At 42.1% G+C, this 15,190-nt stretch overlaps 1 protein-coding gene across 3 annotated transcripts in view; it reads left to right on the top strand.

Moving 5' to 3' along the window:
- The first annotated feature begins 2,987 nt into the window (after window positions 1-2,987).
- The window catches only part of kiaa0895l, a 62,098-nt gene continuing 49,895 nt past the window's right edge, over window positions 2,988-15,190 (top strand). Inside the window, exons 1-6 of one of the 3 annotated variants that reach the window (XM_025901483.1) lie at window positions 2,988-3,189; window positions 3,791-4,545; window positions 4,635-4,778; window positions 6,229-6,361; window positions 8,655-8,960; window positions 14,088-14,185. In XM_025901483.1, the coding sequence (XP_025757268.1) occupies window positions 4,057-4,545; window positions 4,635-4,778; window positions 6,229-6,361; window positions 8,655-8,960; window positions 14,088-14,185 (1,170 nt within the window). In that variant the 5' untranslated portion in view covers window positions 2,988-3,189; window positions 3,791-4,056. Of the gene's footprint in view, window positions 3,190-3,790; window positions 4,546-4,634; window positions 4,779-6,228; window positions 6,362-8,654; window positions 8,961-12,196; window positions 13,020-14,087; window positions 14,186-15,190 lie in introns of those variants that run through there. The other 2 variants (XM_005457378.4, XM_005457377.3) reach the window with 2 other exon arrangements.

Here is a 15,190-nt window from a genome sequence, read left to right as displayed (position 1 = left end):
TCTGCAACTCATCAGTGGGCACGGCTGAGTACAGAACAAGAGCTTGGGTGTCTGACTTACCGTCTGCAGTGTCCAGCGACTCGCTGAGGACAGAGGTTACTCAACCAGAAGGCAGCATTGTAGATCAAGAACTTGCCTGTACCAGTGTTCCCCCTGTTGACACTGAGGAGCAGGTAAATGCCACCTCTGGTGGTCAACATTCTGACCTGCTTATGTCTGTGGCCCCAGTAACAATCTCCTCTGTTTTGGAGTTGGCAGCCACTACTGATGGTGACCAAGACAATACAGCTGCTATTGAGGGTCATGTCTCAACCACAGTTGTTCTGCCCAACGCAGATCCGACTGATGTTAGCAGGGTGGTGGGGGCCCGTGCTAGATCGAGAGTGGGATGGTTACTTAAGCCTGTCTCCAGGTTGATTGAAATGATGCACCAGAAACCTGTTAAAGTTTGAATATTGTTGGATAACTGCAAGTTGATTCTATTGTTGTTGAAGTGGGACTTTGATCTTTAGAATTGAGACAGATTATTTGTCGTTGATTTTTCTGTGTCAGAGTGGCGTACAGTTATGATGTGATGAAATATGTAACTGGCATATTTTGTTCTTTTTTGGAAGGGGTCAACTTCTTCTTCTACTGATTCTTTTGGGAATAGTCCTCTGACTGAATTTTCTTTGTGACTGTACGACCTGGTGTTGCTGAACAGATTTATCACATGTTGATAGCTGTGGATTAGCTATTGGATTTTTTTTTTTTTAATCTTGTTTTTTTTGAGGATTATTGGGTTTTTGTCCTCTGTTGTGTTATGGTGATTGTGGTGTACCTGTTTTTTTAAGGGTATTATTTTGTTTGTGGTGTTTGTTTATTTGAGTGTGCAAGTGGAATTCAGCAGGGGGGAATGTAACAGTGTTTATGTGGTATTATTCCACTTGCCACAAATGTCAGTGTAATGGGGAAACAGCGCCCCCCCTCTCGGTGTGGCTGGTTAGGTGAGCTCTGTAGGTCTGTACACATGGCCTGGACTTCCTCCAGGTGCTCTCTCTGTGCTTTACTAATGGATGTGGCCTCGAGATCTGGTCGCCTTTAGGTTTGGTGAGCAGTCAGTGTCTATAATTCTACTGTTATGGGACCTGTCCTGAAGCACATGAGCACAGAGCCCAACACTGTTTTCCTTATGTCAGGGGTGGGCAACTCCATTCCTCAAGGGCCAATGTCCTGCAGGTTTTAGATCTCACTCTGGGTCAACACACCTGAATCACCTGAATTATTTCATTACCAGGCCTCTGGAGAACTTCAAGACGTGTTGAGGAGGTAATTTAGCCATTTAAATCAGCTGTGTTGGACCAAGGACACGTCTAAAACCTGCAGGACACCGGCCCTTGAGGACAGGAGTTGGCCACCCTTGCCTTGCCTATGGAGACTTTTTTGCAGTCCTGCAAACTCCACTGCGGCATCAGGGATGTTTGGATGTAACAATCAGTAGACAACACCGCTGTCTGCGTCGCTTGCTGATCAAAGCGTTGCAGGAAGACACAACGAAAAAGAATTAAAAAAACAAAAACACAAAAAGATGCACAGTAGTTGAAAGCGCTGTGCTGCCTCTCATGTCCATACGCACCACCATCTTATAAAAATAAATTAAAAAAAACAAATAACAAAGTTTTACAGTTTAGAGTAAAATGTCCATCATTTATGATTAATTTCTGTAATATTCTGGATATTCATAATTGAGCTATTTGTATATATTAAAGCTGTTTCTTACATTTTGTAACTTTGTAATATAGTTGCTTAATTTAAATTAGTTCAGTCTGTTACTGTTCTTAATGTCTTGGAGCTTGTGTAACCAAATAGCTTCCTTAGGGAATAGTAAAGTATTCTGATTAAGATTTTTCTCTGGAATAGGAGTGTGACAACTGATATTTCCTCAAATTTATTATCAAGTTCTTGCTGTTTTTCCTTTTTTATGGGACAAGTATGTATTTTCTCTGATTTTCATCTGATTAATTAGGGGCGATCGTGGCTCAAGAGTTGGCAGTTCGTCTTGTAATCAGAAGGTTGCCGGTTTGAGCCCTGGCTCCGACACTCTCGGTCGTTGTGTCCTTGGGCAAGACACTTCACCCGTTGCCTACTGGTGGTGGTCAGAGGGCCCGGTGGCGCCAGTGTCCGGCAGCCTCGCCTCTGTCAGTGCGCCCCAGGGCAGCTGTGGCTACAATGTAGCTTGCCATCACCAATGTGTGAATGGGTGGATGACTGAATGCAGTGTAAAGCGCTTTGGGGTCCTTAGGGACTACGTAAAGTGCTATACAAATACAGGCCATTTTAATTAGGTGCTTCCTAAAAGTCTTCCTTTGTTTAAATGGCTTTGGGATGGCCTGTTGGGCTGTGTTTTAATCCATTCAGTAGTGGCTATAGCAGTAATTGATATAATCCTCCTGTTGTGTTAATTTCTCCAATATATTAGATATAGTAGATTCTAGACAAACTCCAGTACTTGTCAAAAATTACATATAGTTTAGTTTTCTCTCAATGCCTCGATGAAGCTCCCCCTCAGAGTAACATCTTAGGATGAAATCCAATGTGGAGCAAACTTCCAAAACAGAAAGCTACACCTCCACAGAGCCTCTGGAAGTCTTGGAAAGTGGGAGTTTTCCTTACATTATCTTTTCGAAGGACTTTACTAATTTGTGAGGGCACAGTGCCTGTCACCATCTTTCATATACAGTCTATGGATAAGTAGCTTTGTTTTTGCTTGTTGTTTTATTTTCGCTTATTCTTTGTTGTTATTGTTTTTAAACTGAATACCGTTATTATTCTGTGTGAAAAGAGCTTTCGCTACGTAGCTTATGGCTGATGCTAATGGTGCTTAGTTGTGATAGTTGAGGTAGTTTGATAGCTAATTTCTCAGTGGATTCCATCAGGTTCCCATCCCACGCCGCTTTGTACGTAATGACGCAGGAGAGCGTCATGGACGGCGTACACTGCGTGACGCGTCATATCTTCCAACTCAACCGCCGCTTCCTGGCCGGCCCAGGCAGCCGCCTCAGGCCCCGCTCCTCACTGAACCGCTATCCGCTTATTCTTGTTATCACACCGACAGAAGAGAGCTCCGCTCCGGCTGCGTGGAGCTGCCGCCGGGATGAGCGGACGGAAAGGCTGAAATTTCCGCATCCTCCGCAGAAGTCTGGCCGCTTGGTTAGTGTTTGACCTCTTTTTATTTGTTTGGGGAGTTAAAGGCTTGCAGGGAACTGATTTTTTTTGTATTTGTCTTCCTCCAATAAGAAACGTTACTGTAAAACTCTAATGGCAGCTAACTCCACGGAGAGGCTCTAATTAAACTGCTTATCACAAGTTTTATTGTCGCAGGAGCTGAGCTCTGCCGTTTTCACCTCTGTTTTCTGTTTTTATTTTTTGTGTTTGCGCGGATATCATCTGCTGCCACTCATTTGAAACTCTGACACCCCATTTTCCTGTCCTTTCACACCCAGCAACATGAACACACAGTGGTACACTCACACATTTATCAGTCTTAATGAAGAAGCTGGAAACCTTCATTACATTTGTTTATAAAGGTGTTTAGATACATGTGATTTTTGAGTGGTTTATTGGCTCTTAGTAATAAAATTTTGAATTTAGGGGGTTTTCTTTGTTATTTCATTTCATGTTTACAAATATCATTTTCCCCATATATATGGATTTATATATCTGTACATGGGATTTATTATATGGTTGTCTATAATAACAATAATAAGTCTAATAAAATGAGTGGTGTACATTAATCTTGCTATTGTTACAGCAGCGCGGGGCTGAGCGAGGTGCAGCCTGAGGAGTAGCTGTTGTGGTGATGGTGTTGGACTTGGGCGCAGTCTTCATGGATCGGGTTGAGGGTGAAAGAAGCGCTGGGGACCTGTTGAAAACAGACGCTCGAGAAGATCCACCCAAAACTGTTAAAAGGTGTGGCGCCACAAAAAGGGAGACGGTGTCACACAACGGGCTCGCAGCCCCAACAAGCTGCAGCAGCCAGGTACTACAGAGAAGATTGTCAACATCATCATCATCAAAATGTGGGACTGCGTCCAGAACGCCACTGCGAAGGCCCCTCAGCCTGGAGGTGACGTCCCAGCGCATGAGAGGGTCTCAGGAGCAGATGGTGGACCGGAGGATCCTACAGCCTCCTTGGCGCAGTGGTACGGCTGCCCCCTCCCCCCGGCTCGTAGCCTGACCAGCCCCAGCCTGGGAGTGAGTGGCTGGATGCGCCGTAGTGAAAGCACCTGCTCCGTGAACTACTCCCTGGGGCTGCGGGCCAGTAAGGGGCAAATGCGACCGGCCACCTCCCTCCCTCATATTGCTAAAGGAGTGGGTGGTTCAACACTCCCTACAGCCACCAGGCCCTGCCTGCTCGTTGCCCTCAGACCTCTAAACTTGGAGCAGGAGAAGCAGGCTTTCTTCCAGTCTGACTACAAGTATGAGCCTCAGTTTGAGTATGCGCAGCCTGAGCCCAGGAGCGTGCTGGACAAGTACAGAGAAGGCTCAGGTCTCTTTCTTGAACAGGTGTGTCACATTCAACCAGTCTAACAGTCAGCTCTGAGCTCATGAGATGATGAGGATGGTGATAATGATGATGATGTGTTTAACTGCAGGCAGTTGGGATCATGGAGTGCGTCCTGAGGAAGTTTGGCTCCTATGAGAACTTTGAGGAGGTGACTGGTGGCAGCGTTCTGCCTAAAAGTCAGGTGTGGGCTGCTGTGCGCAAATACCTGCAGAAAGAGGGCTGTGTGGGGGAGGTGAGTGGAGTGGCCAAATTTTAGTATATCTCTGCAGGACAGACTATGTTGTTTCCATTGGCTTTTGTTTAATTCTGTAAGCTTATAACAAAGCTTGATGGTGACTAGGGCTGGGCCATATTACACCGTTCACAGTAATACCGGTACAATGTTAGGCAACGATAAGAAAATGAAATATCGCGATAGAATATGGGTAAAATGCGCATGCGCAGTGCCTTTGTTTTCATACGCATGGCCGAAAAATCACGTTAGCATTAACTATGAAGTTTAACATCCAGGCATCCATGAAAACAGAATTTATTACATTTAACAGAGTTAGAAGTTAGCAGGAAGCTAGCTCGCTAGCTTCCACCTAAACATGATATAGCATGTTCTGACTGAGAGATTTCTGAAAAATTCAAACGTACAGCTCTGCTATCACTTCCAACATAAATGAAGACAGAAAACTAAACAGCAGTGACGTTTGTAGGGTTACTGAAGTTGGGCTAGCTGCTATATAATGATGTGCTATGTGATTGCTAGCGACACAGCTATGTTAGCATAACATAAACAGTGAAGCTGGAGGATGAAGGCTAACTTTTTTCCACTCGATAAAAGTTAACGTGAGGGTTCCTGATGGTTAGGGACAAATGCAATCGCATGGCAGGATGCTGTAAACGGACCAAACTTCAGTCAGGAGAACAACTGAGATAATCCATCCACAATACGAGGTTAGTCATTAATACACTGCAACAACATGGGAATAGAGCAGCTGTGATAGAATACAGCATTAATGAATCAATGGTACAGAAGTGGAGGAAGCAAGAAGAATGAGATGAATCAAGTTTGATTTATCCGACTGCTTTGTTTCTCTTAATGTGTCTTATAATCCCGTGCACCTTATGGTCAGAAAAATACGTATTTGGGTTTTTTATTTGGCACACTGCAGTTTAATGTTGCAAAGCACCTCTTTTTAACTTCAGTGGATATTATACATGGTTATGCTCAGGATATGTCAGCCCATTTCTACTGGAAATGCCTTTTGGTTAAACTTTCAGCAAGGAATTTGCATTTGCACTGTTAAATTTTTATATAGATTTAATGCACATAAAAAAACAGCTGCTTGTTTAAGTGAAAATAAATGGATGGGGGGGGTTTGCACTAGTAAAGTTGTGGAGTTGTATTTTGTCTCGCATCAATTATATCGTCAGTTATATCGTTATCGCAAATTTTCAAATTAATATCGTGATAAATATTTTTGGCCATATCGCCCTGCTCTAATGGTGACTGATCAAAATGTGGCAGAACAGCTGCAGAAGTGACGAGCTAACAGTAAACCTATATCTACTGTATTACTTGAACCCTGTGACTCTGTAGCTTTAGGTACAATTTAGCTGAACCACTTTCCACAAAGGAGCGGATGAGCAAAATCTTGCTGCTGATGATTTTGTGTGCGTGTTTGTGTCTCCAGGTTGTTGTGCGTCTATCTGAAGAGCTGCTGTCTCAAGCTGTGATGGTGGTGGAAAGCTGCCGTCCTACTCTGACCATTAACCTATCTGGGGCTCGACAGCACTGGCTGGAGGGGATGCTGAGACATGAGATCGGTGAGCAGATATTAATACGTGAGCTTGGTAGGAGTCTTTCCACATTGTTTCTATTCCCCATAGCAGTTGTGACACAAAGAGGTAATTGATTATTATTATTATTGTTATTATTATTATTACTATGGCTGACATCATTAATGGTTTATAACAGCGGTCCCCAGCCCCTGGGCCATGGAGCGGTCGTTTGGCTCGGGTGTGAAATTGATGGTTTTCAGGGTTTTTACCATTAACTCTGTTTCCTGGGTCTTTAATGGTGTACACATTAAACATGTGTACACCAATCTATATTTTGGTTTTTATAACCAATTTTCAACTTCATGACAACAGCACGGGGCTGCGTTTTCATACAGTTAGCCTGGCGGTGTCAGAATGGTAGACAACAAGCCGACCGATGGTGTCATGCTGGCTATACTTCAATAAACGTCTGTGGTTGAATCAACAGTCAGTTGCTAAACTTGAATGTATTTTGCCTTTTTGTTTCTTTGATGTTGTATATTAGCATGCTAAAATATAGCTTTATGGTGTGTCACAATAAGCACAAAGGAACATTTTCTCTTGGTGCAGCTACTTGGGTGGCTGTAGCTCAGGAAGTAGAGCTGGCCATCTACTGATCGGACGGTTGGTGGTTCGATCCCTGGCTCTCCCCAGTCTGCATGCCAAGAATTTGGGCAACATATTAACCGATGAATGGGTGTAAATGTTAGTTAGTAACATTCATAGAAGAAAGTGCTCATGTGAACGGGTGAATATGGCATGTTGTATTAGGCGCTTTGAGTACTGCGGGAGAGTAGAAACTCGCGATATAAGAATCTGTCCATTTACTTGCAAAGATGTAGATTTTCATTGGACAAAACAAGCAGAAATGACTCTGCAGGACTCCACGGAGTCAGCTAAATGGACCTGGAGTGTTGACTCTGCCCCCCCCCAGACTTCACTCAGCGGGACAGCAGATTGAAGATATTCTCCCACAAAACGCTACGTCCAGATAAACAGAATCAACTTTTTGGAGATTGAAGATATTATTTCTAGGTATTTTTACGAGAGGAAAAAAGGTGTCTAGTAGACTAGTCTAAAAGGTAGAAAACAGTCAGAAAAAATTAAAAATGGAGCAAATTAAACTTTGGCCAAGCAAATACTGTGTGTGCCTATTCGGATCTTTATGGAACCATTTAAAACAAATCATGTCATAAATGTCAGTGAAGCGTTCTGCATTTGCTGCTGTTTAAAACAAGCGCACACAGTTTGAGACTACTCTGCCTATCCTGAGCTGTGCTAGCATCCACTCTTCCTTGCAGACTATGGCTGCTCCTGGCTTCAGTTGTTTTCTTGTATTCCAGCTGAATCAACCAAAGCTGACATACAGGTGCTAATTTTCATTTTTACACCAAACTGCTGTAGATTAGTGCCGATTGGCCTTGCTGTCATCTGTTTACTTTCTCTCTCGCTCAATTACAACATTAATTGAGAAAGAAAGAGGGCTGCAGCCCCGGGGAGTTTATGAACTCAGTGAATCAGTAACTGCTGTTAAACATTAATCATATAAGAGTAATACATTTAATTAACTACATTTCTGAAGGTGACTTTTGTTGTTATTTGGCACTATATACAAATAAAACCAAACTGATTATATGTGGATTTCCAAAGCCAAACTAGTAACGCGTTTCATGTTCGAGTCATTTCTAAATCATCAAGCGAAACTGTTTCACAGTCATTGAATTTAATTTCGGATTTCGCAGAAATGAGTAGATCTCAGACTTAATAAAGAAAAAAAAACTAAATCCATGAGTGCTTTGTTAAATTGATATATATGTATACAAGTGTGCACATGGCACTGCAGCAGACTGCTGAGGATCTGATTGTTAACAAAATTGTATGTTCTCTACATCAAATAAAGTTTGAATTGATGGAGCCTGTGATATTAGGAGTTACAGTGTACCTGCTCCAAACCCACCCATGTGTGTTCAGAGATTTCCTGCTGTTATGAGAATATCTCTGTTCTTCTCACCGGACTGCACCTTCGTGCTGATTCCTGAAAGAACCAGATTTTTGTCAGATTACAAATTAATCTGCGCGAGAGTTCAGTATAATGCCCTCATCGGCCCTGGGCTAAAAAAAATCACTGTTACTGTATGCCAGTTAGCATGCTGATAGCATTTGGGTCAAACCACAATGGTACGTCTGAAAGGTGACAGAGTGGTTTTTAGATATGCATTTTATCAAACTACAGTGTGAAGCATGTGCAGACGGCATGGAGGGGCAGCAAAGTGACTGCAGCCGCTTTTCTTCCTCTCAGGCACACATTATCTGCGAGGTGTGAACAACAGCGTGCAGCCATGGGCCACCGCCGAAGGCAGGAAGCAGTTTGGACTTAAACCAGCTAATCCCACAGAGGAGGGCCTGGCCAGCCTGCACAGTGTGCTGCTACGGAAACAGCCCTACCTGTGGCGCGCGGCTCTGCTCTACTACACAGTGTACCACGCCACCAGCATGAGCTTCAGCCAGCTCTTCAGTCACATAGCACGGTTCGTCCAGGACCCGGACGTCCGCTGGGAGTACTGCCTGCGAGCCAAGAGGGGACAGACGGACACCTCGCAGCCCGGTGAGCGAGCACGCCCAAACACACAGAAAAAACATGCAAAATTAATAGACTTGGCATTTTCCTAGGCAAATCTATAAGATGAATGCAATGAAATGTAACAGTATCGGGTTAGGATTTCATGCAGTGATTAACTTTGACTATTTCGGCTTTTTTTCTTCTATAACGAGTCTCTCCTGATTTGGGAAAAAGTCTAAAATAACCTTTAATATAATAATATGAACACTCAGACATAAAGCCTGTAATTCAAAAAATGATCCCAGTGAAAAACTGTGACAACGTGTTTTCGTGATGTTTGTCATATTGAAATGTTTCAGATGATCAAGCAAATTTAAATATTAGACAAAGATAACACAAGTAAACACAAATTACAACATCAAGTAACTGTGGTGTATCGCATCTTTGGAAGCATTTACGACTTCAGTTTCCCCAGCCACACCCAGGCCTGATTATTGCCACACCTGTTCACAAAAAACAAAGTCATTTGTGATCTATCAGCCTGGTTATTCAATGTTATAAAGCCATGTCTAAAGCTGCCAGATAACATTCTGATGATCCCCGAGACTTTTGAGAAAATATTCTGTGGAGTGATGAGACAAAAGCATGAATTTTGCTGTTTACCATAAAAACCTGAAGTCAAATGTCCGGCCTTCTGTTTGTGACCTCAAGCTGAAGGGCACTTGAGTTCTGCAGCAGAACAATGATTTAAAAAACGGTTTCTGGAAGCTGGTTCCACAAAACTACTACTACTACTTTAAATACTTGTAAATGCTCTAGGAATTACAAGTAAGCCTGCAGTCTGAGAGCAAAGAGCTCTAATGGGGTGGCACGGTTAGATGTGGCCTGATTACTCAGGACCTTGTATGTGGGAAGCCAACACAGGAGAAATCTGCTCTCTCTTTCTAGTCCCTGTCAGGACTCTTGCTGCAGCATTTTGGATTAACTGAAGGCTTTTCAGGGAGTTTTTAGGACATCCTGATAATATAAATGCACAAACTAGTTTTTTAACATCACTCTGAGACAGGATGTTTCTAATTTCACATGTTACAAGACAAATGTTTTTATTTCTTTCAATGCCGCTCCCTATATAGGTTTGGATTTTTTCCCCCTTAATAATAAGCACATTCATTTAGAAACTACATTTTGGCTACGTTCACACTGCAGGTCTTAATGCTCAAATCCGATTTTTTGATCAAATGGATTTTTTTGTCTGCTTGTTCACACTACAAATAAAATGCGACAGCAAACGCGCTCTAGTGTGAACGCTCAAAGCGGCCCGCATGCACAAAAGAAGACGTCACACACAACGCGCTCTGTTTAGACCCAGACCAACAGTATTGTTTGACTGATGGCCTTAATATAAAGACTTCGGACTTTACGTTTCCCAATTTTTGCTTTAAGTTATTTTGTTATTTACATAATAATGTAAATAACCTAATAATGATCCTTATTGCTGTTTTAGAGGAGCGGTGCTTCAAAGGATAGCTGCAGATTTCTGTCAGAATCTGCAGATTATACAGTACAAATAAAATGTTCACGTTGTCTTCCCAACAGTTTCACTGACATCTACACTAGATGGCCAGGAAGCGTTCGCGATGTCTTCTCCGGCACTGATAATTGGCGTCTGTCTTGTATCAGTGACGTAAAAGACAGATTTAATGCGACATGACCGTTCACACAGCAGTCGCTTTCTAAAACATCGGATATGTATCGGATTCAGTACCACATACGAAAGTGACCCAGATCGGATTTGAAAATATCGGATTTGTGCCGTTCACACTGTCATACCATGATCGGATATGGGTCGCATGGGGTCAAAGAAGTCGGATTTGATGCGCTTTCGCCTGCAGTGTGAACGTAGCCTTAGTGTTTACTTGTGTTAGCATTGTCTAATATTTAAATTTGTCTGATTATCTGAAACATTTAAGTGTGACAAACATACAAAAAATAGGAAATCAGAAAGGGGGCGCACACTTTTTTACACCACTGTAACTTAACACAGGTATTACTAGTGCTGTCAGCGTTAATCTCGTTAAAATAACATTAACGCCATAACCACATTAATGCAGCAAATCTCCGTTAGAGTCGCCCCGTGCGTCAGGCTGCACGGCGTCAACGCGTTAGCGTGTTTAGCTTGTTAATCCGGTTATGCCGTTAACATCATTTTAACGAGATTAACACTGACAGCACTAATAATTGGCTGTCAAGTGTCAGTGTAGCACTCAAATACACCATGCCTCTGTGGACTGTGGTGGTGGTTTTTTGGTCTCATTAATATCTGTTTAGGGTTCTTTTTCAGTAGAGATAAATGATAAAATGAGAATTATGAAAACCTCAACTTGAATGTTCAGATTGTTCACATTTAAATTTTGGAAATATGTGCAAATTGGCTAATCTATAGATATTATTAAAATCCTATTTCTGAAAACTTAATATCCCATAATAGTCTTAACTCTTTAGTCCTTGAAAGCCATCCATCCATTTGCTTCCGCTTATCCTTTTCAGGGTCGTGGGGGGGCTGGAGCCTATCCCAGCTGTCTTAGGGAGAGGCGGGGTACACCCTGGACAGGTCGCCAGTCTGTCACAGGGCCAACACACAGGGACAGACAACCAGTAACGCTCACATTCACACCTATGGGCAATTTAGAGTTTCCAATTAACCTATCCGCACTAACTGCATGTCTTTGGACTGTGGGAGGAAACCGGAGCACCAGGGGACAACCCATGCAAACACGGGGAGAACATGCAAACTCCACACTGTCATATTGTAGGCCTGCTTCTAGACCAAATTAAGTGGGGATGCATCAGACCTTAGTGAGGGTGGTGTCTGCCTTTGCAGCAAATCTGCTGTAGCAAACAGTGCTACTAACCTGGCAAAGAAGATTTTATTATTTAAGTATTTTCAACTCTAAAGATGTGTTGGACCACAGGATCCTTTATAAAGTTCTTAAAACTTTTGGAGGAAGTTCCCCCTTTTTTGTGTGTCTGCTGTGCAGGAACTAAAGGAACAATCAGGTTCTTAAAATCCCAGCTGTTGTGTTTTTGTTTGTTTTGTTTTTTTAGCTCAAATTTATGATAAGTGGTGCAACTCCAGTGTGTGCACGATACATCTTCTGGAACAGGAAACTTTGCAAAGTGCAAGGGGTACGAGGGTATGACAAGCAGATCCCACCTGAGATGTTTTGTATGCACCACAGTGGAGGGTGCGCCATAATGGTCTGGGGTGCTTTTCCCTTCAGGGGAACAATGGAGCTTCAGGAGGTGCAGGGGCGTCAAATGGCTGCTGGCTGAGTCCAGATGTTGCAGAGAGCATCCCTCCTGACTGAGGGCCCTCGTCTGTGTGGTAACGACTGGGTTTTTCACCAGGACAACTCTACAGTACACAATGCCTGCAGGACAAGGGGCTTCTTCCAGGAGAATAACATCACTCTTTTGGACCGTCCTGCATGTTCCCCTGATCTAAATCCAACTGAGAACCTTTGGGGATGGATGGCAAGGGAAGTTTACAAAAATGGACAACAGTTCCAGAAAGTAGACGCCCTTCGTGTGGCCGTCTGCACCACTTGGAGAAATGTTCCCACTCACCTCATGGAAACACTTACATCAAGCATGCCGCAATGAATTTTTGAAACGATCAACAATAATGGTGGAGCAACCCATCACTGAGTTCATGTTTGGAACTTTGATTTCTGTTTTGGGGGAGTTTACAGGGTTTTTTGGAGGTGTGGTCCTAAACCTTGATCAGCTGTAAAACAGCCTGTCTTAGTTTAAGCATTGTTTTCCATAAACTGCATGCTCAAAAAAATGTTTTGTCTCTCTCCCATTTCTTTTTGTTGCATGTTGAAGCTGTTCTTGGAACCTTGTTAATATCTAAACATGCAAAATATGATTTTTTTATTTCTACATTTTTTTTTTTTTTTTTTACATTTTTCAAGTTAAAAATTTTCACTTAAACTTCTGAATTGGGACTCTATTACAGGTACAGCGCTGCAGTGGTTTGTATCATATCTATCTAATAGACTCCAGTTTGTACATGTAAATGGAGAGTCCTCTTCACACACTAAGGTCAATTATGGTGTTCCACAGGGTTCAGTGCTAGGACCAATTCTATTTACATTATACATGCTTCCCTTAGGCAGCATCATTAGAAGACATAGTATAAATTTTCACTGCTATGCTGATGACACGCAGCTCTATCTATCCATGAAGCCAGGTAACACACACCAATTAGTTAAACTGCAGGAATGTCTTAAAGACATAAAGACCTGGATGGCCTCAAATTTTTGATCATCTGTGCTTCTAAATTCAGATAAAACTGCGTAGGGCTGCAACGATTCGAGTAATTCGAATTATTTAAGTTAAGAAATTTCTCGACCCAAATTCTTTGCTTCAATGCTTCGTTAAATGCACGGTTCTGTAGTGCACCATTGTTTTAAACACAAGCGAGACCTGCAATAGAAACATATTTAGGAGCAACACATGAATAAAAAGTTTGACAACATTAAGCCCACGCAGCCCTCAGTTTTAAACAAGCAGCAGCTTTCTTGTAACCACCATTAAAACTTTCCTGGGAAAAATCTAGAAGGAGTTCTTTGTTAATTTACTCAGCGCTAAAAAATCTCTGAAATATGGTGCTTTTAATGATGCTTACACTGAATGGCATTACTTTGGCCCCCAGTAACACTGCGAAGGATCTTGGAGTACTTTCTGACCAGGATATTTTCTCAAGTGTGCGTATCAAACAAATATGTAGGACTGCTTTCTTCCATTTTATGGAATATCTCTAAAATTAGAAACATCCTGTCTCAGAGTGACGCTGAGTCTTTACCTTACAATATATGTGCGTTGAGGCAACTGTTGTGATTTGGTGCTATATAAACAAAATTGAATTGAATTGGAAAAAAATATTTAATTGCCCAACATGACAAATAATCGTAATTGAAAAGTTAGACACAATGAGCACCTACAGGCTGTTTAAATCCTGTAAGCATCATTTTACAAGCTCTTCTGTTAATCTCGCTAAATTAAAGAGCTGAACAATCAGAAGTGTCAGCTGACCTTTTAATGAGCAAATCAAAGTGAACTCAAAACTGTAACTTTGATTATTATTTTTGTATATTTGTGTTTTAGGTTGCTTCAGCAAAGATCAGGTGTATCTGGACGGGATCCTCCGGATTCTTCGGCATCGAAGGACCATTGACTTCAAAATGTTAACTTCTTTAGGCAAGGTCAGTCAGACTACCCACAAAAAAAAAGACTTAGTGTCAGGAGATTTATTCTAAAACACTTCTTCAGTTGAGAATCAGAGAGGAGAAACACAGTTTTACTTGTATACAAGGGCAGCACAGGGCAGGGCTCTGTGACACGCCCTCTGAGCCTGCCCTGGTCTTTATTTATACATCAGTGGGTGTTTGTTCTTTACATTGGAATGTGGATGTTTAGGTGTGTGTGTGTGTGTGTGTGTGTCCCCATAAACGACTTCGCTAAACCTGCTGGTCTGGAAGTCCAACAGTTCATCTAAACAAAAGGCACTTAGACTAAAACAGACAGATACGTTTATCCTACCATAAAACAATAAGACAAGGTATGACCTCTCCCATGCTCCCAAAATGTGGGTATGAAAACCAGAACACCCTGAAATGCACATAAAAGTCCTTGCAGCCTTCTACAGATCACACATCCTAACACTACACAATCGATTATACACCTCTAAGCATATCTGGAAACTTATATCATTAAAAGCTTATACTGACTACTAAGTACAATTTTCCATTGACATTCCCTCCTGTTGTCAGTATAACTTTTAAGTGAGATATCAGTATGTAACATCTTGTTATACATTTTCTGTTACATCGTCATTAATCACACAAAGTCTTCATATTCCAACAGTCATTATCATCATTCGTCACAGCTACGTATGCAGCAACAGTGGAAAATATTATGCGGTTAATCATGAGTTTTAGACATGGCAGTATACATGTTACAAAGACACAAAATAAAAGTAAAAATACTCCAACTCCGATGAGTAGTCTTCTTAGCACCTGTAGCCAGGAACCAGTGTAAAGCAGAGAAAACCAGTCACTTGTATCACTTACATAGTCCTGATTTTGTGCCTGCTGGATCTCTCTCAAGGCATTCAGGGCGTCAGTCATGTTTGATGAGTGTACATTGTCTGGTATGTAAGTATGTGTGTGTGTGAATGCCAGAGTCTCCACAGACTACTAAGGATCAAA

Source organism: Oreochromis niloticus, linkage group LG1 (assembly GCF_001858045.2).
Source record: "Oreochromis niloticus isolate F11D_XX linkage group LG1, O_niloticus_UMD_NMBU, whole genome shotgun sequence".
Taxonomy (NCBI): Eukaryota; Metazoa; Chordata; class Actinopteri; order Cichliformes; family Cichlidae; genus Oreochromis; species Oreochromis niloticus.
This window is presented reverse-complemented; position numbering and strand designations above follow the sequence as displayed.